The sequence below is a fragment of the Falco biarmicus genome, chromosome 6 (genome assembly GCF_023638135.1).
Source record: "Falco biarmicus isolate bFalBia1 chromosome 6, bFalBia1.pri, whole genome shotgun sequence".
In the NCBI taxonomy this organism is placed as follows: Eukaryota; Metazoa; Chordata; class Aves; order Falconiformes; family Falconidae; genus Falco; species Falco biarmicus.
Genome location: NC_079293.1, coordinates 40,784,786 through 40,810,802, shown reverse-complemented (window position 1 = coordinate 40,810,802; position 26,017 = coordinate 40,784,786). Strand labels below are relative to the sequence as shown.

The window sequence follows — 26,017 nt, the reverse complement described above, 5'->3', positions numbered from 1 at the left end:
CCAAGATAATTTTGTAACTCTGCTTTCAAAATGTAATGTTTAAATGTGGAAATGTGAAAACACAATTCAGTTAGAAAGGTTTGAAGTTCTGAATTGTGTATTTAAATAATCTGTAATATATTTTCATGGTGTTGGTTGTAGTGAAAACACCGGCTTCAGGTGACAGAAGTAGATTTTCTGCCTATGATATTTTTCATGTTTTAACTTAACCTGTTGTGATGATCTGAAAGGAGTATTTAACTGATCAGATGTATGTGATTCTTTTGATTTGCACCATTAGAAAGCAGTTTTCATGACATGCTGGTTTGATTCATCTCTCACAACAGCTTGTAAGAGATAAGGAGGTTGACAGAAAGATAGTGGATGCTAAGGGACTGCTTTTGAAGTTACTCTGAGCTGACAACTAATGAGAAGCTTTTTTTGATAACTTATCCTTCAATGTAGATAAACGTTATAGTTATTTTTAGTTTTGTTTGCAAACTGATGGATTAAGAATGGCTGCTTTGCTGTCTGTCTGTAATATAAAATCTACCCTACTACCAAACAGTTAGTTTGTTAATGCGCCTTTTCTGTGTTTTTTGTTGGTTTTGTTTTGTTTTGTTTTTCTGGTGAGAATCTTCTTTACTGTGTGTTAGAGCTAAACAGCAATGTTTTGGCATATTGAAGATGACAGGAAGTCTGAATTCAAAACTGAAGTGTTAGTGTGATTGCAGTGAATACGTTTGGCATGACATCAAGAAATATTTTTTCTCAAAATGTTAAATACATTTGGTAAGATAAGAATACTGTTGTATGTGAGGATCCCATAAGGTTATGAAGAGGTTACTTCTGAGTCTTTCTGTTGACAGAGGTTATTTGGGATGTATTTGACCAAAGTTACATGAAGCGGCAGCAGCTGGTTTTGCCTCCAGATGTCCTTTTTAGTAATCTTTTCCCTTTTTCTTTTCTCTTTTCTTTTCTTTTCTTTTCTTTTCTTTTCTTTTCTTTTCTTTTCTTTTCTTTTCTTTTCTTTTCTTTTCTTTTCTTTTCTTTTCTTTTCTTTTCTTTTCTTTTCTTTTCTTTTCTTTTCTTTTTTCTTTTCTTTTCTTTTCTTTTCTTTTCTTTTCTTTTCTTTTCTTTTCTTTTCTTTTCTTTTCTTTTCTTTTCTTTTCTTTTCTTTTTTCTTTTCTTTTCTTTTCTTTTCTTTTTTCTTTTCTTTTCTTTTCTTTTCTTTTTTCTTTTCTTTTCTTTTCTTTTCTTTTCTTTTCTTTTCTTTTCTTTTCTTTTCTTTTCTTTTTTCTTTTCTTTTCTTTTCTTTTCTTTTCTTTTCTTTTCTTTTCTTTTCTTTTCTTTCCTTTCCTTTCCTTTCCTTTCCTTTCCTTTTCCTTTTCCTTTTCCTTTTCCTTTTCCTTTTCCTTTTCCTTTTCCTTTTCCTTTTCCTTTTCCTTTTCCTTTTCCTTTTCCTTTTCCTTTTCCTTTTCCTTTTCCTTTTCCCTTTCCTTTCTTTTACTTTATTTTACTTTATTTTATTTTATTTTCCTCCTAAACATGGCAGTTAAGATACTTTTGTTACCCATGACAAAATGAAAACATAATACTGTTGGGAGCTGAAGGCACTGTGACATGAAAAGAGCTATTTTTAAAGACTTAGAATTGTCATTGTGAGAATGTATAGGAGATAAGGAAGTCAAGGAAATGTAGTAATACAAATAGCTTCAGTTTCAGTGCTCTCACCTGTTATCTTCAGAAGGATTAGTTGTTCAAGAATTTTCTCATTCAAATGAGTAAATGTATCTATTTATGTGGTATCAACCATGCAGAGTTTAATTAAAAATCAGGCCTTAAACTTTGTACCTGTAACTTAGACCTGGCAAAATGATTCCAAAAGGCTAGTTCTTATACAGCCAGTCCTGCTCAGGAGGTTTTGTCTGAGGAAGATGGAATGTGAATTCTTATTGTTCTGGTCTCACAAATGGTGTGGGAGCTCTCAAGACGAGATTTATTAGACACCATATCCATTTTCAGTAAAATATCCTGGACTGAACCATGATAGAGCTAGTGCTCATGTAAAATTGTCTCCTTTGTACCATGAAATTGGTACATCAGGATATTTCATCAGTTTGGTAATACATGACAATAATCCATTATTTCAAAATTAGTGTAGCTAATGAGCCTTTGGAATAAGCTGAGGGCTTAGGTTCTGACCCATCAGCAGGGACTTCCATAGACTTTGCTGGTCACTGAACAAAACTATCATGAATATGATGGTACAATCTGAGGTTATTTCTAAACTGTGAAGTAGGTACTTGCCACTGTATATCCTGGGACACTGAGGGACCTGCCTTTATGCTTTCCAGCCTTCCCGTTTAGGTGCCTTTCCCTCTGAAGGAGGATGGAAGTTGAGAGAGGAAACAGTACATGTCCTCATACTCTCTCCCTAATATGGAGTCTAGAAACAGCTAAGAATTATCCAGTGCTTAGGAGATGGAAGCTATTCGTGTTTCACATGCAATTTAAACCACACCTTGGTCACAGCCTCAGTGTGGTTATGGACAGGCCTTAGAATTTAAGTTTGACCGGTGATTAGAAATTGAAGGATTCGATATTACTGTCACAGGCCTGACATTTCTGTCTTGTATTTTTATGTGAGGGCATACTTCACTGGCAGACAAAATACTTCTAAATAGTGTTGAGAGAACTACAATGCTTACAAATTTGAAATTAAGAAAAGATTAAATGTTGATTATACAATGCATAAGAAATCCTCAGGCAATGAAAAGTCTTTTCACAGAAAACCACTGAGACTAAGAAATTATTCATATCAAGAATCAGAACTTTAATTGTTGTTAAAATAAAATTCTGATAATTTGAAAGATACACACATCCTGCTTATAAGTTTCATTCATCAGTGTTGGAGAGAAACATGCTTTTAACAGGCATTTCTCGCTCATTCATCTGAAGTACCAGTATTAGCTAGTATGAGATGTGAGATGGTTTGCTGCTCTGACTCAGAATGGAAGATTTACATTTCTTTTTTAAAATCTGCTACCCATTATCTCTTTCTCTTTTTCCATTTTTTCCACTGTCTCCTTCCTCTTCGCAGAACTTGTGCAACAAATACCAGTCTTTGGCATTACAGTGTGCCAAACTCCCTAGCCGTTCTGCTTTTATCTGAAATCGAGACATGGCTAGACAAGTTACTTTACTTGTGATGATGAACTAGAATTTGCACAGATAACTGCTGCAGCTTGAACTGAGCTTGAAGGGGCTCAGTTATATTAAAACAAGCTTCTGTCTCCAGTTCCCACAGAGAATTGCCCTAACATCATGTCCCCTAATTCTCCACTGAAATTCCAGACTTTGCATATGATAGGAGATACTTTTCAATTATTAAAATGGAATATAATGGTTTTTTTACACTGGAAACTGTTGGTATCTAAATATTTAAAATCTTATTTTGGTCTCTTTAGGTATTCTCAAGAAGACATCTTTTTTTTTTTTATAATGGCAATATCATGGGAGATAAAACCAGGAACATCAATATTAACAGAGTATTAAGTCTGAAATTTGATTATGATCGCTTAAATCTCAGCATATTTAATTATTTTTAGTGTTCACTATTCTATGAGAATATCCATCTTGAATGCTTGTCTGGAGTGATTAGTTGAAGTTGTTATATCATAAGGTTTAACTGATCTTACTGAATTTCATATTATAGGAACAAAGCTGTAAGTACTGTAGCAGCCACTGAATGGTCTATTAAATATAATTTGGATTATTCAAATAATGAAAGCATTTGTTACTCTTTCTAAAAATTGATTAAGAGGATTTTGAGTAATTACCTGCTTAAAACTTCTTTGGATTCCTGCAGAAATTTGGATAATTGTGTGGCTTTTGAGGTATTGTTAGGTGTAACTGATACTTAATGGTGGTATTGGAAATAATAAAAAATAGCGTCACAGGTTTTCTATAGTGCTTCAGCAATGTGTATGCAACCTGTTTTCAAGTTTATTTTCCACAGCCCATTTGACAGCTATTAATATAAATCTTTATCAGATTCCATTTTTCTTGTTATTTATTATACCACATCTTGGATATCATTTACATTTCATATAAATATATGTTTGTGTTAGCCTGTATAGTACATTTCAATCCCAACTGAGCTTACTAGCAGCCTGGAAGCTTATTGCAGTAGGGTGACAATTAAGCCTTCGTTGACATAGAAAAACATACTCCCAAGAAAGAAAATGTGTGAAAAAATTGTAGTGACAAGCTTTTGTTTTTAGCTTGTTACACAGCAAAATTAATTTTCTGCCCCAATGCTGAGACAATACAGACAGTGCTAATGTACTAGTTTGGGCAAATGCCTCAGCTTAGTCCAAAGAGAGATTCATGTAGAAAAATCTATCACTGACACACCACTTATTTCACTGCATCTTCCAGACAGCAAGTTACCGAAGTAACATTACAAAAATACAAAAATTGATATAGCCATGTAAAAATTTTAGTTACTGTTTAATAAAATACACAAATATTGAAAATATTTGTATAATGGTTAAAAAAATAGACCATATTTTGCATTTTTTTGCATTTTTCTGCATTACATAGCATTATTTTGGTAGCTAAGCAGACAGTGGGATAACTTGGGTGATTAAAGACCAAGTGTAGTGCTACTGCTTTGGGACTCAGTCCATGGTAGCCTGTCTGCTTTATTATTCTTCAAAATGAGTGCAGAATTCCTAATAAGATTGCTAAGGCTACACTATACTGCATGGCAAACACACCACATTACAGTCATTGCTAAGGAAATAGGTCTGTGGAAGAAAAAGCACAAGGAATTTCCTCATTGCGTGATTGTTGTCTACTGAGGCTTCTAAAAAATTGATATCCCCATTGTATTAGTGAAGTCTATTTTTTCTTTAGTGGTGTGTCTTATCAAGCTCTACTGTGCAAAACTACTCTAATATATTGGCTTGTCTGATCAGTGTATCTACAAATTCAGTCAACTCAAACTGATTAGTGGTAGTGTATTTAGTCTGCTATGTTTTGCCTTTGAACTATTTTCCCAAAGAATATTTTCTGAACACATTTCTTCCCAGTCTGACTGTACTGCATCTTATTCACACTATAGATTGATTAGGAGATATTAATAACACTAGTATTTATGAAGCTTCTGCACTTGATGGTGTTAGCAGTGCCTGAATTTAGGGCAACTCTATCAACAATTTCTCTTGAATTTTCATCTATTTTTGAGGAGTTCAGCTCTCACATTAATTTCCAGTATCAAATCCTATCTAGGATATCCCAACATTCAAATAATAATTCTGATTTCTTACCTATCTTTTGATGTTTTCTTCAATCCTGAGGCTTTTATCTGTCCATTAGCATCTGTACTGTAGCAGTGAACTTTTCTACTGGTTTCAGTGATCCTGCCTTGCTAGTCAAAGGTATTTACCATCATCATTAACATAATTTTGAAGATTACTTTAAAAAGAAGAACACCCTCCATTTACTTTGCATATTGTTAGAATTTAATGACTTCTGGATGCTTATATTCGAGAAAAATTAATCAGGTGGAGGAAGACCAGATATTAGTTATTGGTCTTTGCTTTTCCATGTTACTTTCTTTTCCCTTTAGAGAATGCATAGGAATGATTGCGTTCATAGGGCTACCCCAAATTCTACAACCCTTTTAACAAACAAAAATACATAGGACCTGAGAACATGACTATAATTTGGACATGAAACCATATCAAATGTAAATCAACTGTGAGTACTGACATGACAAACTAGTCCAATACAGGACTTATGCACAAAACAATGTAAACCAAACCAAAGGCAGTCACTTATTTTACCTACGTTAAATCCCTTTCTCTCCCTATTATATATGTTTATATATATATTATATTTGTTTCATATAGCCTGGGAACCAAGTAGGTGGGTTTTAAGCTTGTAATCTTATACTTATATTTGACATTGACTTGAGTTTGTTCAATTTTTATGTCCAATTTTACTGATATTACTTATTCATCTATGCTATTTAACTGTAAATAAATATAGCTATGGCCAATGAAGTATTTGAAAAGGAAAAAAAATCATGTGTATAAGCACAATTTCTCAAGTTTTCTGCGCTAAAATTATTGTCATTTATTCTTCTGGTCAATGTGAAAACAGAACAGCTTTCCTAGTGAATCTAGGAACTCTCTTAAACATAAAACTCTTAGAGGTATCAATTTAATCTTTTTAAGTAAAAGTGTAAAGATACCTATGTAGAATGCATATCAATACTATAACTTACAGATACAACATGTGTTGGCCTCCTCAGTGTATTTTTTTCAAGGACAGCTTACAAATCCAATGACCTGATATAACTTCATCTAGTAAAAACCATAATATAGAAACCTGTTTGTTTCAAACTCAGTTTGCAACACACTAGAAGACAAAGTTCATCTTTCTCTGATAAATTGGATAGAAAAGACAAAGAACTCGGCAATGATCCTGTGAAATACACTCAACTTGCTGTACTGTGTGATACTGGATTTTGTATAATGTAATTCTTGAGGTTTGAAGAGATAGTAAAGCATAGTGCTAACAACCATTTTGTGTTTAGCTATTTTACTTAAGTCCAGTTTACATTCCACAAATTTGTCTTTGGTTTACACTTTTCATTACTTTCAAAGAAAAAATGAAAAACCAACCAGAACTATCATTGCCATAGTCTACTGTTATTATTTATCTGAGCCTCTGTGGTTGTTTTTCCTGTCCCATAATTTTCATAAGATTCATCTAGCCTAAAAAAAAGTTGTTGAGTCAGTATGCTGGATGCTTCATTGTCTATTCATGTCTGTATGTTAGGATTTTATACTGACAACCACTGCCACAATATCTGCAGTATGTTCAGGCCTTAAGTACATATATTTTAAACAGAGTATTTTACTGATTTCCATAAACACTATAGATATATCTACAAAGTATATCCACAAAATGTAAGAATAATTCTGGGATCTTTGGAAAAGAATTTGGAATTGTTTCTTTGTTGTTTCAAGTATTATACAGCACTATTAAAGTAGAAAAATGCACTAATACAATATAAGCAAATCTATCATGTTTCATAGCGACAATTCTGATGTGTACATCAGTTACAAGGAAAAGAGAATGTAAGATGGCATACCTTACAATATTTTATGCTTTCTAAATACATACATGACATATATTATCTTATAATAATTAGCATAAACTTTAATTTTCCTTCTTAAATTTATCTAGACTCTCAATAACACCGACTCTATTAGCAAGAAATTAAAAACCTTTAAAACTATATACATTTTCAGCATTACAAGGCATGTGAATATAAATTTTCAAGATAAATTTAACATTGAAAGAAAAGAAGTATAATTAAAGAACATAAAACATATTATGCCAAACCTCATACTCTGACATTTAAAGTAGGGTTACTAGTCACAGTTTTCATTAGAAAATGATCCTTTACCAACTTATTCATTTGATAAGTAAGAATAACGCATTTTACTGTAAGAAATTTCACTTGAACTTAGGCCAGTGACCAGTGGGTTTACCCACATTATAGAAGCTATTTTTTAAATTTCAAGGGCAATTTTGTCTGTTACTTTTCTAACCGAACAAAATAAAGCCTTGAGTATTGCTGTACATTTTAATGTTTTGAATCCAGATTTCATCAAATTGACTCCTTTCTTCCAGGGACTTATTCTATCTTGCTGAAATGAATACAGTTTAAAAAAAAAGTTTTCTTGAAAGAGCAAATAAATTCTTAATAAAGCAACCAGAACTACATGGGCAAAGATTTCTAAATTCTGTGTCTTAAGTCAGTGTTTGATAAACAGTTTTCCCCTTTGAAGTGTCGTAATTTTTATACCTAAGTAAATTTGTTATGGGTAACAAAATCAGAAAGATCTGTTGAATTTTCTGATTGGTATGAGTGTACTCGAAGAAAACTTCTTTGTTTGGGCTGGTATGGCATTTTTCACAGAAATCCAAATGACTATAGCTAGATAAATTATTATAGGTTAATGAATATATCACAAAGCAGCAAATGAATAATTTCAATATTTAAGTTTCTGTTGAATTTGTTGGCAACATATGATTGCAAAAAAAATCAGCAAAGGTCATATGGATGTATTGACTGAAAGTCATCTGAAGACTTCTTTCCAACTGTGAAATGCCATTTTCAGTGACACCATCAATATAACAGTTGTGTTCAATGACTCATTTCACAGACACCCATGTCAGATGCCACAAGCAACTGTAATCTTCTCCTAAAGCAGGGTTTATTTTTAAGTTTTTGAGAGTAATATTGTCTAATTAACTCAGTTTGCTTAATAGTCTTGAGTTTTACATCTGCACCAATTTGCTTATATATGCTTTGATATATTTAATATAATATTAAGAAGTTATGCAAGCAGATTTCTCTTGATTTATTTTTTTGCAAATATGTGTTCTTCACCACAGTTTGTGTAAGTCATGCCAACCTCTGCATTTATCCTAGAAAACTAACAGGGTCATAGTATGGCCTTGAGCATTGACACAGTACTGTTAAGTACGCAGATAACACAGTCCCTGGTATGATTTTGTCTGTGGCTTATTTGCCTTGATAACACTCATCCATGCTTCAGGATAAGCAACTACCAAGGCTATTCACAGTATACAATTTAAAGCAACCACCCTGTTGTGTACATCAAAGCATTTAGCTGTGCAGAAATTCTCTCTTCCACACTACTGTGCATTGGGCTCAGCGAATGACTCCTGCCCTGTTTTGCTTTTAAATGTAGCTATAGTTCATGCAAACATGTCATGCCATAGGTTATCAGTTCTGAAAATTCTGTGCTAGTCTTGAGTTTTGACTTATTTGGAATAATACTTATTTTCATACGTGGAGGTTTTTAACTTTTCTATGGTAGCCCAGTTGGTTTGTTCCAAAATCTGACCTTGACATTTACAATAATGTCCTGGCAATCTTGCTTCATAGTTCACTCATGAAATAGAGGACAACTTCACAGTGTTTGGTATTAGCCAGCAGATGGTGCAGTATTCCCTTCCATTTCTGAGGCTCTGTCAGTGCCTGGAATTGACTCATTTAGTACTTGGTTCACCTGTCTGCAGCTTGCCTTTGGCGACCTTTCAGCATTGCTAGCACATTGTCTCAGGTTCCACCAGACCATGACAGAAAAGTGTGAAGTAACTTCAAAGCCATCTTCCAGACTCTTAAGGGCCATGGGACAAAGCATTTCTGATGGTGGACCTCTTCTTCTTAGACAGTCCTCTGCTCCAAAACTGCTCTTTGTCCATGCTCCTCAGACATGACTACAGTCAGTGAGAATGTTTTGGTTTTCCTCTGAAGTTAGTGAAGACCCACACATTGTAGCCCTGCTTTATCCAGCTTGTTTCAGGAAGATTCGATTGCATAATTTTTTTGTTGGTAAGATGCAAGAGTTACTGGCATAGATATACAGCATTCATAGTAACTGTCCCAATGTATTTTAGCATCTATCTGGTTTCTGGATGGTTATCTGGAAATGTTCAGACATTTTCAGGCGTGGGAAGTTGAACCCAAGGAGCCTATTGGGCTGGTGGATCAGATTCCCAAAAGGATGTATCATAAATCACTTTAAAAATTAGGGGATGACTTTCAAGAGTCATCAGTGAAAAGGCAATCAGTTGTGTAATTACTGATTATAACTTACGCCACACACCCCCTTACAGCTGAAGAAGCCACAAGGTAGGTCAGACACTTCTTATGTTTGCTTGACTTCACCTTACTGGAAATTTGTTTTTTCTAGTGTTTAGGTGAGTGAAGAAATCTGATGCTAAAGAGGCATATGCAGCTTAAAATATTTCACTTACTGGAGTAACCTTTTCCACCCTTATGAAAAACAAGTGGTTTTACACATTTCACCATATACAATATCCTAAATAGTATTAAACATTACTGTGATGCCTTTTTACATGAAATACCATTAAAATACTGAGCAAAATGAAACTAAACAGTTTCGTGAACTCAGTTGAAATTTGATTAGTTAGTTATATTAGCTCTAGAGATATACAATTAGAAGTCCTGAGTAATTGGGTCACCTTTACACATATTTTTTCTTTAATTAAGCTTAATCAGTATGAAAATAAAGGTCAGTTTGGAGCCCTAGCATAGGTCTCCTGGGAAGTGGAGGAATGTCCAGTCGTTTCTGCATCTTTCTTACATTTGCGACTTCATTATTAAAACGGAATAGTTTAAGTCTGGCAAGAGACTGCTGAGATGTAAGCATTTTGATTTTTAAACTGATATTTTGTTAATTTCCTTTTAGTTCAGTGAATGTGTGGACAGTAATGACTTGTATTGCCATATTTTATGTAACACAATTTGCTGTGACAAATTATTCCCTCATCTGAACCCATACTAGAAATCATTTAGTTTTTACTATATACATTTAAAATATTGTAGATCTTAGCTTCTGTGTGTCTATTAGATTAATCATGCAAGGGGTGTACCAAAAGTAGGAAACTTAAATTCATCCAAAATGAGGTGATGTTGCCTACCAACCTTCTAGGAGGAGCACTTCTCTTTGTGAGAGCTTGGATAATTCTGTTCAGTGAGCAGAAACTTTTGTTCAGCTCCAGTCAAGAACTCCTAACTAGGCCAATGCGCACCTTGCAGTGCCAATTGACATTAATAGAACCAGAGGATGACCTGACTTTCCTCCTGGAATGGTCCCCTCAGAGAGGAGATTGTACAAGGTAGGACTCATTCCACTGACAGAGCAAGTCTCACAAGGGGAGCTGCAGACCTAGAGACAGACAACTGTTCTCACTTTCCTCCCAAATAAGTCGCATTTTTTATACGAGCTTAATGAACTTCTCCCCTGCAACTCAAGGAGAAGATTGTGTTACTAGAGTCTGTAAAAACCTTTATCATCTTTCCTTGACTGGCACTGTATATATTACTTTAAGTCTTCTTGCAAAATAGTATTCCACAATTCAGAATGTTTTATGGCTTCCAGAAGGTTAAAGATGGTAGCAGCTGGAAAAAAAATATCACAAAATTTAAATTTTAAAAAGTGTTCCTTTTCTTCGTGACTCTAAAAACTTTTATTCAAGAAAGTACCCACATTAAGAAGTAATCTTTCTTAATACTGCCTATGTTTTTGACCTTTGCCTCAGGCTGGGCTCTTTACAAATCAGACCAGACTGTTAACTACAAGTCTTGGAAATAAAGAATTACCTTTCTTGTATCTTTGCATAGTTATCAACATGATTTGGCCTTAATATTAATTAACGCAGATACCAGAATCTGCAGAACTATAAATTGCAGAAGTAATCTATAATTTGTACCTTTCTATCTTGCATTCTATCTTTACCACATTGGTAAATAATTTCCTTTTTTCAGCCAATTCCAATTCTTTGCAATATTTCATAATTTCTGTCATTCTGAGTAGTATTTTCAATTTAAAATTGTTGTCGCTTGTGAGAATATACTAAGCAGCATCATTTCTGCTGATACTCAGGGCACTCCACTATTAGTCTTTTTGCTTCTTCTACTGCAAACAGCTTTTAATTCATGAAAGGACTTGATTTTGCCTCCTGTGGCTACTAACTTAATAATCTCCTGAAAAGAACTCTATTGAAAGCTTTTTGAAATCCTAATTCAATATCTAAAGAGCCAGATATCCTTTATCTGTTATTTGGTTAACTCTTAAAATTGTGCCTTAGGTTGCTTTCAACAAGCTGAATCTGCAGAGTAGAGTCTGCAAATTTCTGTTCTGTGTTTAGCAAGCCTTTTTCGTAAGAGCAAGAGACATATAAACCCTTTAATTTAGTGTTGTAAACCAGATCGTCAGTTCTTGCTAAACTTATGAGAAAACAAGTTAAGTCACGGGGCTCTTGTGCATGTAGGATTCTGGTTATACTTCTGAGAACTATAGATTCTTTTTTAAAAATCAACCTGAAAAGTAGGTTGTTCTCATTAAAAGAATGATCCAAATGCTGTGTGAAATCAGTAAGATTAACTGTATAATAAGAAATGAATTACTAGACTGTAGACTATGTCTCCCTTCCTGTTTTGTACAGTTTTCCTTGCTTAGTAATAATGTTTAGCCAGAAATATAGAGTTACATCTTTGGAGATTAATGAAATGTGAGGGAAGAATTTTTCCGGTGTTGGTGATATAGGAATAAAACCTAAAAACTTGAATATTGGAATGGTGTATGATAGGTATGACATTTTTTTCCTCTGAAAATGCTCAGAAATCCCCCATGGCAAAACATTATTGGAGTTTGTGATCAAGGCTATAACATATTTATTCCTATAGGGAACCATCAGTAACCCCTTTCCTTTCCTCAGACTAAAGGAATAATGGAAAAAGCTTAAATAAAGAAATAGCTTAATCACATTTAGATACAGAAACATATTTATTACACATTCGCTTTTGTTGCAAAATGCAGCTATTCCCTGTTTGGGTCGACTTTGAAATTGCATAACATATCCAAAGTAAGGTATTAATGTAGACTCACCTTAAATAATTTGAAGAAATAATCTCTTCATCTTTTCTGTTGATGAAAGTGAACACAGTATCACTGTTTTATTCTATTCATTATGGCCCTTCTGCCCACTTTCCTGCCTACATATAAATGTCAAGAGTCAGAAGCTGATAGGAAAAGTTCATAGAATGCCCTTAATGTAGAAAAAACACTATTCTAATTTGCCTTTGAGCCATTTGGTTTTGTCATTTTTATTATATTTTTAAAAAATATTGTGTGTGAAAATGCAAATGATAATGTTTAATGACATGTTTTATATGCTTCCACAATTTCTAAAGCCATAAAACTGCCAGTGTTTCAGTATGTGTATTTCTGAAACTTAGGACAAAAATGGATAGATGAACAATTCTAGTTGTGTGTTACATTGTAGAAGTTTTTTTGGTAACTCATGCTATGGTTTAATTATTAAAACACAATAAATCTTCAGATAGTTGTTTTTAACTTTTCCCATTGACACTTTTTTTCTATGTGCCTTTGTCCCATTGTTCCCGTTTATCTCTACTTTTTCTGTTTTCTGTTATTTTTATTAAAACCAAGGATTTTCAAGTTAATTTGACAGGCAGTTTTCATGAATAATTGGCAAAGAGAAAGGAAATTAATGCCAAAAAATAAGAAAACAATTACTTGGCCACTAGCTTTCCAAATGGGATAGAATCGGTTAACACTCTCTCCTGATTTATTTTCACAATTAATTCTTGAAAAATAACATAAGAGCCTTAGGTTTCATCTTATTAAAACAGTAGCCAGCATTCTTAGATCAAAATATGATTTTTTTTTTCCAGAAAGTCAATTTTAAATTTGTTCGATACTGATATACTACGTTGTATGTGTTTTGTTGGGATGTACAAACTAGTCCACTCTTCTGATAAAATTTAAAGTGAACACCATATTGCACAAAGTAAATAAATGAAGATTAATATGTCTTCTTCAAAAAGGTAGTGGGAGAGCTTGCAGTCACCTCTTTGTTGTCCTTCTACCTCCAACCTCTGCCTTGGAGAGAGGGGGGTTAATCTCTACCTAGCCTCCTCCCCTTGCCTATTACTGGGACAATATTGTCCTCTTTGCTTTCTTTTTCAGAGAAGAGGTGTCCACTGGTGTCTCATTAAGTGTCTGCAAGACTGAAAGTTTCATTTTCACAATGATAATGCTTTGTGCATTTTATATTTAAGGAACAGAGTTTGTCCTCTGATTCTTACTGGTGCTTAAGTGCAGCTGTGGGGGATTTCTCAGGTGATGTAGCTGAGGGTGGAACTTAATCTACCAGAGGGCTATGGACCCTGAGGAGTCAGTAATTCTCATTCACCTCAAAGTAGGTGTATATAATACATTTAATATTGCATGGCTATTATAAGTACAAATTATCTTTATACATCATATAATGGTCATATAAAGCAATTGCAAATGAGGTATTAGCAAAATGTAGATAAATAATGCCTTTCTATCTAAAGTTTCACTTTTATTGTGCTTGTAGAACTTTTACAACATATTAATAAATCATGTAAGGAAAAGAAATGAAACAATTGGGTGTGTCTAACAAGGTATCAGCAAGTCTTTCAGCAGCAAGAAGAATGTAACTAGATGAGCATACATTCTGAAGTAGTAGAGATACTTTTGTCTGCCACTGAGGTTATCATATGGTCCATTATTTGCTTCACACAAACAATTCTCAAGTACGTTCCACATTTGTCAGAGTCATGTTTACAGAGCACTTTTCTCAGGGTGCATTCATCTTCTGTTTAATGCTTCCCGTCAATTAAAAGAAAGCAATCCTTTAAGCATAGTCTACTGATATCAACTGTGTTAGAAGAATAGTAGAATTTACATGCTTTTTTAGAAATCAGTTTGCTGAGATAACCTAATGTGATCAGAATCTAAATAAATAAGAAAAAATTAACACTTAATTTCCTGTACGTTTTTTAGTTTGGGATATTTCTATATAGCAGTTTGTCCCAGTTATTTCCAATGAAGAATTAACGGGAATAAGATCTGGATATTTCATATTAGGGCAAATTGATAACAACAGGTGAGCTCTCATAACTGCCTTGCATAGTAGCATTAATGCTTTCCTATCTATATTAGAAATACTCATACATTTTAAATAATATTTGTCCTTTTCAGATCCACATCATATTGGTGGCTTATAATGATTAATTAGTCTGCTCAGCTCTTTTTCCTGTTTTACTATATCATGCTGATGAACTCCCACACAGTAGCAGAAATCATAGAATCACAGAATCATTTAGGTTGGAAAAGATCTCTAAGGTCATTAAGTCCACCCGTTAACCCAGGGCTGCCAAGTCCATCACTAAACCATGTCCCTAAGCATTGCATCTACGTAGTTTTTAAACACCTTCAGGGATAGTGATTTCACCACCTCCCTGGGCAGCCTGTTCCAATGCTTGACCACACTTTTAGTGAAGAAAGTTTTCCCAACATCCAATCTAAAACTCCCCTGGTGCAATGTGAGACCTTGCTATTAGTCTGTCACTTAAACATTGCATATGATACTATAAGGCCTATATCTCATAATCCAGGGGGCAGGGGCTGTCATCCTGTTTTTTCCTGTATGATACTCTGACCCTCTCTATATTGCCAAGACCTGCCTGATCTATATTATAAACAAAATATATATTTATAAAATCAAAATCCAGGCAGTAAAATTGAAAAGATTTATCAAAAAGTAAGGATGGAATCCCCCTTCCCCCAGAAATGGCCTAGATTACCTTCTGGATGGCATAGCTTCAGACTATTAGAGATCCATACGTGTAGCTGAGATTCTATTTCCTAAATAAAAAATAATTCTTAGGTTGCATGTATAGGAAGAGATGATTTCAGGTTGGTGTTTTACCATCTCTCTAGCTGGGGAGGGGTTTACACAAATTTATATCTTCCTTCTCCTTGCCCCCGTTTCTCATCCAACCATTCATCCTCTAGTTATTTTGGGAGTAATACGACTTTCTTGTTGACTATTAATTTTCCTCACCTCAATAACTCTAGTAAGATTAGATTGTCAGCTTCAGGTCTGGCAACTGAAAAGAAAATGTTTTCGTTATCATATGCAGGGCCATCACCATTGCCAGTAGCAATAGTTCTCCAAATAATATCTGTGCAGTATGTCTGCTGTAATGACATAAATTTGAGTATTCGATTTTCAATAACATCACAGAGGCCTTGATCACATCCAGTTCTAAGCATTGTTGCTTACAGTAGATTACGAATAGACTGGTTTTACCATCCTGCCAAGCAATTTTGATCAAATCACTTGTGTTTCAGTCATGCTTCTCATTCATATGTATCAAGCATGAGCCAAAAGTAAGTAGATGCATTTTACTGTGAGTGTTTCCCCATCATGTGAAAAGAATCCACATGGATTAGGCAGAGCAGCATCAGCTGAAAGCAGTGGAAAAACAAGGGAGAGAGGCCAATGAGGCAGTTAGTCTGCAGGGATAAACAGTTGTATTTCTTAATTCTGGAGCTATTCGTGAAGGAACCTCACTGCTCAAGTAGGAGTAATAGTTAGAAAATGATTATCAATTATATGCCACTAAAATGAGAAAGACAGAACAGTTTAGAACTACACTTACTTTAAGGTGTGCATCATAGTTGGGAACCTTTTCATATCATACTCCTCTTCAGTGTTTTCAGACTTAAATATTGCTGTGTTCCAACTTAATTTAAAAGAGCAATAGGACATCAAGATATAGAGAATACTATGGAAAACTGAATTATATCTTGCTATATAAAATTTAATAGACCAATATCTCTTTCTAGCTTTTCTCAACTATTTTTCTGGATGACAGCATTACTCTTGTAACTAACAGGGAGGTAATAGGGAATGCAGTAAATTCAAAATTATTAGCTATCTAATATTTATATATTTGAAGGGTTTTTTACATGAAGCGATATTTTAGAGCTAAATTTATATAGCCAGTACAGTAAGACTCCAAAGACATTTGTTATTATTGTTTCTTTTAATTTATCCATGAGAAGCAAATATTTTCTTTTGTTGTTTAACTTCTTGTGGGAAGTTAAATATCTGCAGAATATGCTAAAAAGGCTCTAAAGCCAGTTTGACCAAGTTTAAAAGTTTCTATTGGCGTGTTCATCTAGTTTCTACCTTGCTGTTATCTGTTTCTTTTCAAGTTTGATAATCTTCCACTTGTCTTAAGATAAGTATTGTATCATTTCATCACAGAATGCAAACTATAGGTACAACTTCCTTTTTTTTTTTTTTTGACAGGACATGAATAATAATTTAGACTAAAACTTTCCATAGAGAATCTTTGTACTATGAGCCTATGCAGTATGTACTGAAATGTGAAATACAGTGGGGACTAAATGCAACAGCAGAATTGAGCTTTGAACCATAAGTACCATAAGCAGTTACCATATTAAAACCTCCATCTAATCAGGTCTGGAAAATACTAGTGAGCATTACTTGCTCTGTAGTGAAGATTAAAACTAGTATCCCATTATGAATCAAGAGACAAAAAGCAAGAAACCAAAAACTGTGAAATGCACAGGTTTCATCTTGTCTATGTGAAGAAGATACTGGAAGGAAAAAAGAAACCTTCAAAGAAGGTTGAAAGAAATCTTGTAAGAAAAATCAGAAGGGAACTTCAAAACAGACTATTCAAGATTGTTTATGCTTTTCTCTTTCCATTAACTTAGAAAACAGAGATGAAATAACTTCTATAGAATGGAAAACAAATCTTAAAAGGATCTATGATTTTACCAAAGAATCCTTACAAAATCTTTACAATCCTTACAAAAACTCCTGTTTGTCCTTATCAAACCAACAATTCCAGAGTTTCTTTTACTATACCTAATTGTAATGCCTTAGATAAACATGTTAAAGTACATAAACAGATATAGTGTTTCTAGGAGATCAAATCCAATTTGTGGATAATCATCTGAAAGACGTCTTTCATATATAATCACTTGTGTGAAATGAAATGAAGAATGAAGTTGTTTACTTATCTTAAACACTATCTTCTAAAACTCAGGTTTGCCTTACAGATTACCAGATTACTTTAAATATGATTATTTAAGGAAGGCCAATTACATCCTTATTGTCAAACTTTTATACCTTAAGTTCTCTCAAATAGCTTGCTTGCTTCATCTAACAGACAGATTAGCCATAAATGTTTTTTTTACTGTTTGCAACCTGGACTGTTTATCTGGGTTTTCATTATCTCAGGAGACTTCCTTTTCACTAGAAGCTGCTTCATAGGAACAGATTTTCTGCTGGACAAATTAACTGTGATACTGCCGTTAGTTTCCTCCCATCTTGTACGTTGGTTATACATACTGATAAAACAACAATTTTCCAACTGTATATTGTTTCTTTTTCACCTAAAGAGCTTGTAGTATACATAAGTAACACGGAAGTTTCAGGAAACAGAAGATTTTACTCATTATGGTACAGTTGGTTTTGGTGTGTGATCATATTTTATAGTAATATATAAATTTTTATTAGTTGGTCTATTTACTGAAAAGTCAGAAGCTGGATTCTTACAACTTACAACCCACTAGTACAGAAGTTCATAATAATTATTGTGAGGTTTCTTGTTAAAATCCATAGCTTCAGCTTTATTGTCAGATGTGGACAAGGTTTGCCAGGAATCTGAGATTTTATCAGCATTTTTTGTGGGTGGATGTGAAAAACAAAAGAATTTTGTGGGCGTAAACAGAAAAAACACATTTTTCTCTGAACAGCTGCATAATAGCCACTTTTAAAAGCTAAATAGTAAACACAGAAGGAAAGGGTTTCACACCATAGAATGTAAGGCAAAATATTTCTGGCTTCCATATTGTGGGAGTTATTACAGAGCACAAAATGCTAAGTTAAAATTGGCTGTATGCTTGGACAGCTGACACTTCAAGAAACTAGTTAGAAATCAGAGACCTTTTCAGAGCCATGCTGGTTGCCAACCACTTATGGCTTTGGAATTAATTCAGAAATGAGGAGTACACACAAATGCTTCGTGATCTACAGCTTGTCATACCTGTATTTTGTAGAGATAAATAATAATAAAGCTTTTGTGTCATTTGTAAAAATCAGATTTGTTTTTAAACCCAGGAATCATATTCACCTTAAAGTTATTATATCACTCCTATGTCTATGTAATGTGTATCTGTAAGACAAAGTTGGTATAGAAAGGTAATATATTTTATTGACCAGTGATTATCACTGAAAAATATTGAGAAGCTTTTGAACACATAAGCTTTCTTTATATCTGAAAGAGAAAAGGCATATTTCAAGGGCAAAAAACAGCTGGAAAAAATTGCTCAGACTATCAGAAATATGACATCTTTGAGAAGAAAGATAACTAGTAGATAGAGTTGGAGGAGATATTAGTGAAGAGTGGGAGAAAATAAATGAGAGATTGTACTATATGTGTTTTAAGCAAAATAGTTGGAAATCCTCAATACCGTAATCTAACATGGATGTGTATCCATCAAGGATATTTTTCCATGAAAATAGTTTTTAATTTTGAAAGAGTTGTGAAAAACCCATGCAAGGCATGGACTCTAAAAAAAATAAAGGTGTTTTAACTTGTGAAACACACCTGCCCACCCCAGTTTAAAAAAAAGCCCACATATGACTAATTGTATCTCTCTCTTTCACATCTAAAGGTTTCCCCAGACACAAGTAGTTGTTGTAGGTTTTGTTTTTCATTTTCTGAAACTAGAACATTCAATAACAAAGAAGGCAATCTGATAAACTTACAAACTACAAATTAAAAATTAAGAAAAATATTAAAGGATGTCTTATTGTTCTGTTGACAGAGAACAGGAAAAAAAGTGCTTCTTCTTGGTCTTGGGTTTTTTTTCTGATTCTTTGACTGCCTGGCCTCTTCTTACCTGACAGAGGTTTCTCGCTGTAATGAACAACTTGGCCTCTGACAGGATTGTCACCAGAAGTTTGTAGTTTCTCTATTGCTGTCTTCTGTTCTCAGTAACTTTGGGGGCAGACATCTTTTGCCATCTCAGAAGTATTGGCTGTAGCATGCTGAATGTCCTCAAAAAATACAAGCCCCATCAATTTAGGAATTTAAATGTCTTCTGATTCCTTTTTTGTAAAGACCTTCATACATGGTTGCTTGGTATAGTTACTTTTGAACTTTCTCATTAATTGACCCTGGGATATTGACCCTAATGACATCTAATAAAGGTGGTTTCCTTGTGAAACAAAAAGCCAATGAGCAAAAATTACAGAGAAGGCATCATATATGGTGTTGTAAAAGTAGGAAATGTGGGTTTCATTTGTTCCTTCTTCTGCATGGTTCATTACAGGGACTTGATTTCATTCACATAGGTGAACATCACACGTAGGTGAACACGATCGTTCTTTTTAGTCTTCTGTAAGATATTTAACAGTCACTGCATGTGAGACTATGTAAGTACGTAATTGGCACTACATCTGCCAATAGTGAGATGCTCAGAGCAAATGTAAAGGACTTACTTTCAAGTATCTGTTCTAATTATTTTTCATTTACCATGGATGGATCGGTTTCAACATGAAAGATTCAAGCCACCAAGTCAGTAGCTAAGATGAGCAAGGCCAGGATTCAGATCTGCTCAGAGTCAAGCAGGCAGGAAAATGAATCATGGTTGCAAACAGAGAATGTATGCCTGCCACTTGCTGACTATGGGATTTACCCGAGAAGTGTAAAACCCATGTACAGTTCTTGGCTGCTTTATGTCAGACTTTTCTTCCACAATTCAAGTGAGAATGTGATCACTGGCCCCAAATCATAGGCTGGGTATTTGTTTGCTCAACCTGACAATTTTTTTTTGGATGTGTGTAGCTTCAGCTTGGTCTATGTGAAAAAAACTTGTTAGGCGTGAAGGACGAAGCATCTACCCAATTCCAAAATATAATCTTACTGGAAAAATAAGATGGCAGCTAAGCAGTGTCTTAACAATGGAATTGGATGCCTAAAGAGATGGGTTGATCTCCAAGTGATTTTGGGGATCATATTCAGTGCAGAGAAAGTGTTTTGCTGTTGAGTCACTTCTTCGCTGTAATCAGAGCTTTGACAGGCTGAAAGCAAACAACTTCTGGTTCTCTCTGTCTGTCATGAAGCGTGTGTACATCAGAGTGCTGATGGGTAGAGGAAGGAGAAGGGAAGAAAACTAGGATAGAGTGCAAAATACCTCACAATGTCTGTATACTTGGGAGGGTTAGCACACTTTGTACTTTAGGATTGGAGGGAGATTCCTGATAGAAATAGATACCTAATTACTCTACCTTTTTTCACAGTAGAGACCCATGGAATTTCTTTACAATTCTGCTCCTGAAATTAATAGGAAATAAAATTAGGTCAATATTCTAGAAAGCTGAGAATTCTGTACAAATATTTGTATTTGTCCTATGCTGGATATTTATTTGCTGCAGGATTTTTTTCTTTTATTTGTTCTTTTGAGTATCCAAGTGAAGATGTAAAGATCAGATTTTTCTGAAATGAACAGAATATTATTCTTAAATTTGCCGCTTTGATTCCTATGGGCAACTTACAAAGAAAGGTACATAAGCAAGAATATCAGAATCTGGTACTGACTTATCAAAAAGTGAAAATATATGTGAGCATATTCATTTTCGTTCTTTTATTTAGGTCTACTACTTCCAGATTTCAATATCTGGCCATATTTGAGACTTAATGATATTCTGCAGTGATACAAAATGAATGACTAGTTACTAAACATACCTGTGTAGATGGCATGATTTACCTGATCAGCCTGATCATGTAGTATTAGTATTGAAAAATTGCATTTATTTGTTTATTTATTTTGTATTTTCAGGTAGAGATTGAAAACCTGGACTATAATTACTATTTGCCTTTGTTTTTTGATGGGCTTTGTGAATTGAGATTTCCATATGAGTTTTTTGCTCGTCAAGGAATCCATGACATGCTGGAACATGGTGGAAACAAGATTCTCCCTGTCATTCCTCAGCTCATTATCCCAATAAAAAGTAGGTGAATATGTGGGGAAAAAACCCACAAACTAAAATTGCATTTATATAATGTAGATTTTTGACAAGTTTCTAATTAAGCAATAAAACGTGACAGGCTGTAAATTTATGGAGGTTACTACAAATGTGAGTTAATTGTAAGGTATAAAGCCAGAAGGCTTGTGCCTTCAGTCACCTGGTATGTGCAGTAATCCAGAAGAACAGACTGCCTGGTTAATGTTCTTCTTATTACAATGTGGCTCTTGGTCTTTGGAAAAGTGAAGTGACATTTTTTTACCCGATTGTGTATATTTATTAGGTAAATCCATTACTGTATAAATCAGATAATCTAAAATAATGGGGAAAATCGACAGATGAAACTTATGGAATTATGTTTCTTTTTTGTCCTTTTGTTTATTCTATAGTTGTCTTATATTTATTCCCTAGATACACTTTTAATCACGATTCTCATTACTTTGCATATGCATACACTATCTAAATGGGGAGTTCTGCCTGACTAATTAATGCTGTATGTAAAATTTTGGCATTTAAAAAAATATTAAATCTGAAGTTTTAATATATTCAAACATAGATTTTTGTAGAAAAGTTATGTGAAATGTAATAAACTATTTTAATACAAGTGTAATGCCACTAAAACCCCAAGTGTAATACCACTAAAACTAAAATGTCTTTTCTTGAAACATCTAGTTCTTTAGATACATTATTTTGCCCTTTTCTGTTTCTTTAGATCAGTACCTTGAGAAGATATTATTCTGAATCATCATCCTATCCTTCTTTAGTTAGGTGTTATGATTCTTAAGCCTGCATGCTATAGCTATACTAATAGATGTTCATATTTTTTTAAACTTGGCTTCTATTTTATCGTTGATCAGTTGTGGTATAATTGTGGTATTTTGTCATATTTTCCTAGGATGATTGAGCATCCTTGCTAATACAGAAGTAAATGGACTCATTGTATTTGTGATACAGAATGAACAGAGTCAAATGGAGTTTTGGAAAAGAGGAAAGGGAATGTAGTTTGGAGCCTGATAATACTGAAATAATAGGGTTGGAAGGGTCAGAATTGTATTTTTTTTTTCCATTCAATTTATTCTCCATTTAAAAAGTATCATTAAAAAAGTCATTATCATACTGTGGATTTTTAAAATGTCACGGAATATACACTATTCAGAGTGGTTACTCTGTAACACTTGTGAAAGGTTATGGAAACTGTAACAGTTTTTTTCTCTCTAGAAGGGAAACATAAAAGAGAGGAATCATGTCATTTCGTTAAATCTGTATTTCCAACACCACCCAAACATATTTATAGTGGTATCATTTATATTTTTTTTGAAAGCTGAAATAATTTCTTCAGGAAAGACTGCAAATTTATGACAGCAGGTACTCAGTTAGGATTTAAAAGTCTTGCTGAGACCAGAGTCTAGCTTAGAAATAATTACCTAGAAGCTTTAGCTGTTACACAGCTTTTAGCATTAGAAAGAGTCTGCTGGGTAAGGATGTTTATATGGATTGATATATAGTCTTTTAAATCAAGTAATAATTTATTATGCTGGAACACATTCAAGAATCTGCTAGCTAAATTTCATTGTTGGTTCTGCTTTATTTTATTGTAGAGTGCTTATTTTTTTATTTAAAAATAGCTTCTGTATCGGATTTAATGTGTGAAGTCTAAGTATTATCAATGGTAAAGGCTTCTTCCTAGTTAAAGCCATAGTAATATTTAAAAAAGAGACTGCCATCTCAAGGAATCTGAAAGTGTATGCTTCTAAGAGTTTTTAAATTTGCTATGACTGTGTAATATAGGAGCGTAGTCAGAGCTATACATTTCTATGAGTCAGCTGCATCCACAATAAACTCAGCAATGTTTTACACATATTACTGTCTCTAAAGTGTCCCACTGGGTAAGTTCTATCTGATTAACCAGTCTTCTTCTAGACCACTGCCATATTTCTACTGTGAAAGTGTGAATCAATTGATTGTTAGGCAAGGTAATATATGTGATGGAGGGGAAAGGGATAAAAGCCATACAGAAAAATTACTCTACAGACAGAATGCTTTTAAAAGCAGTTCCTCTCCTGCATGTTCATCAAGGGAAAATGTTATTAAAGAGCTGCTCTCTAAAAACATTTTGAATTGAAAATTAGAATTCTGTATTACATTTTAATGATTAAGGATATATCTATCCTCCTGTCCTTGCTTAAGGTTCACACTTTTTGAACACTATATCATTAAAGATGAAAATTAGATTATTTGATGAATCTGTGGGTTACTGTAAGCCCAGATCCTTTAATCAGATTTTCTTCTGGTTATGCAAACAGGCAATGACTAACAAAAGATAGACAATTGAAATTAACAGGTACAGTTTCTATCATAAAATCCTAATATGCAATCTAAATAGTATGGAAGAATGCTATTTAGTTGAAAAGTAATTGCTTCCTGTTGTTTGTCACATTGAAAAGCATTCTTTTTTTTTGGAAACCCAGAGGAAGAAAAACAATCTCAGATTGGAGGCACTGACTTCTCAAAGAGAAAAATGTTCAAAATATATTTTGATTTCTCAAAATAAAAAGTCAAAATATATTGTACCGTGCAGTGGCAAAACATGATAAAATACTTTATAAATGTAGCTATTGCATGGAAAAACAAATTGCCTGTATATGTCAAAATTGTAAGGAATCCAACTACAAATAAAAAAAAAATGCAAACTCAGGGAATGTGAATACTTTAAGGAGTTAAGACCTTTTCCTCCCTTTCACAGAAGGTGTAGGCAAACCGTTGTTTGAGTTATTTAAACTAGAGCAAAGATTTATAGATTTACATACATGACCAATAGCAAAGTACTTTGTGGAGGAATTGTGAAAGTTCTGATGCACACCACACAGCAGAATATCTTCTTTGCCAGAAAGATCCATATCGTTATTTTCCTATTGCAGACAGGTTAAGAGGTAGAAGGAGGCTAATTTTGCCCTACATCACAAACTGCATCAGTGGCAGAGAGCAGGATAAAATGCAAACACCCTTGGGGTGGTGATCAAAGCTGTCTGTAGGTCACGTGAGAGTTCCCATATTTTTAGGGAAAAAAGGGATCTGTCTGGCTCCACCATGTCTTTCAATGATGAACTGATATATCTTAAACTCACTTGTGGCCTACCGTTACCTACAGTCAGCCAAGAAGAGCCAGAAAAAGGGGTGTGAGGGTGAGAGATGCCTGTTATACCATGTGCTTGTCAATGGAAAACTCCTGTTCTAAACTTTGTGTGGTCACTATGGGAATGTAAAATTCCTTTTGATGCTCATTTTTGGGAAAATTACTGCTTTTAATATTACATTTTTCCATAACAAATGCCAGATCAGAAAAGCAGTAAGCCCTTTTGCTTGCTTTCATTAGGCTTCTGCAACTCTGAGGTTCTGAGTTCCCCAGATTCGAAAGGAGACACACTTGCAGACACAAACACTGAGGGGGCAGGAGGTTTTTACACTTTCACCTGATATTTCTATGAGTAACACAGTGTGTGGATGTGCCTCCTCTCCTTTCAAAGGCAGTGAGCACAATACCATTGACATTTTCTTTGCTGGCTGTGTAGTTATAGGAGTTTCCAAGCCTTTCACACACAAAGTACCCAATCGTTCCAGACCCCACGCTCCAGTTCATTGCAACTGACTGTTGCTAATGCAGTTGTTTATGCAGCAACTCAGTGAATCTCATACCTAGATGTATTAAAAAAACCAAACCACCAAATCTAAAGTAAAACCAAAATATTTTCAGAGTAGCATTTACTTTTAAAATCAGGTCATTTCAGTGGTGTAATTTATAGCTACACTGTCACAATTGTAGGAATAGCACACAATAGCACAGAGGCTGAAGTGAGTAGAGATGATCAGTAGGAACATCTTGACATAGCTTTGCTGATGAAGGAAATAACATGAAATTAAACAGTTAAGAATCTTGGATCACTCATTCACCAGAATCTTTTCTGTTCTGTGCTGTGAATCCTAAAATGGACACGTAGGCAATCTGAACTTAGGCCTAGAAGCCAATAAAGCTCATGTCTTCGCACTTAAATTGTAACTTAAATGGAAGTGTTGTTTCTACACAGTTGCAGTCAGCAGAACAGGCACTTCTGATTGAGTCCAAAAAGAATAATCTCTATCTAAGAAACATTGGATTCCATTTTTCTTTTCCTGGCTTTTCCCATGCTGTTAAAAATCCCTTCTGTGACACAGCAGATCAAGGATACCTCAAACTTTATTGAAAATTTTTCATTAGGGGAAGCAGATTTTTTGTGATTCAGATACAGAGAAATGCACAGAGCAGTCCTCCCTCAGTGTCACCTACAGAGTCCTTTTTAATGTTTAATAAATTTCTAAATTAAACTGATCTCTGTTTTCTTATTCTCCACTTTCTATTTGCATGTAAAATGTGAGTTGTTGGCTTGGACAACAGTGTAATTAACTCCCATTTAATGTCAAATCAGTGTCACAGTTGCATTTAGATACA

At 34.2% G+C, this 26,017-nt stretch overlaps 1 protein-coding gene across 3 annotated transcripts in view; it reads left to right on the top strand.

The window, feature by feature from the left end:
• The window catches only part of PACRG (parkin coregulated), a 251,223-nt gene that overhangs the window by 120,847 nt on the left and 104,359 nt on the right, over positions 1-26,017 (top strand). For all 3 annotated transcript variants that reach the window (XM_056343715.1, XM_056343714.1, XM_056343716.1), the window contains exon 4: positions 21,348-21,519. In XM_056343715.1, coding sequence (XP_056199690.1) covers positions 21,348-21,519 — 172 coding nt within the window. The remainder of the gene's footprint in view (positions 1-21,347; positions 21,520-26,017) is intronic.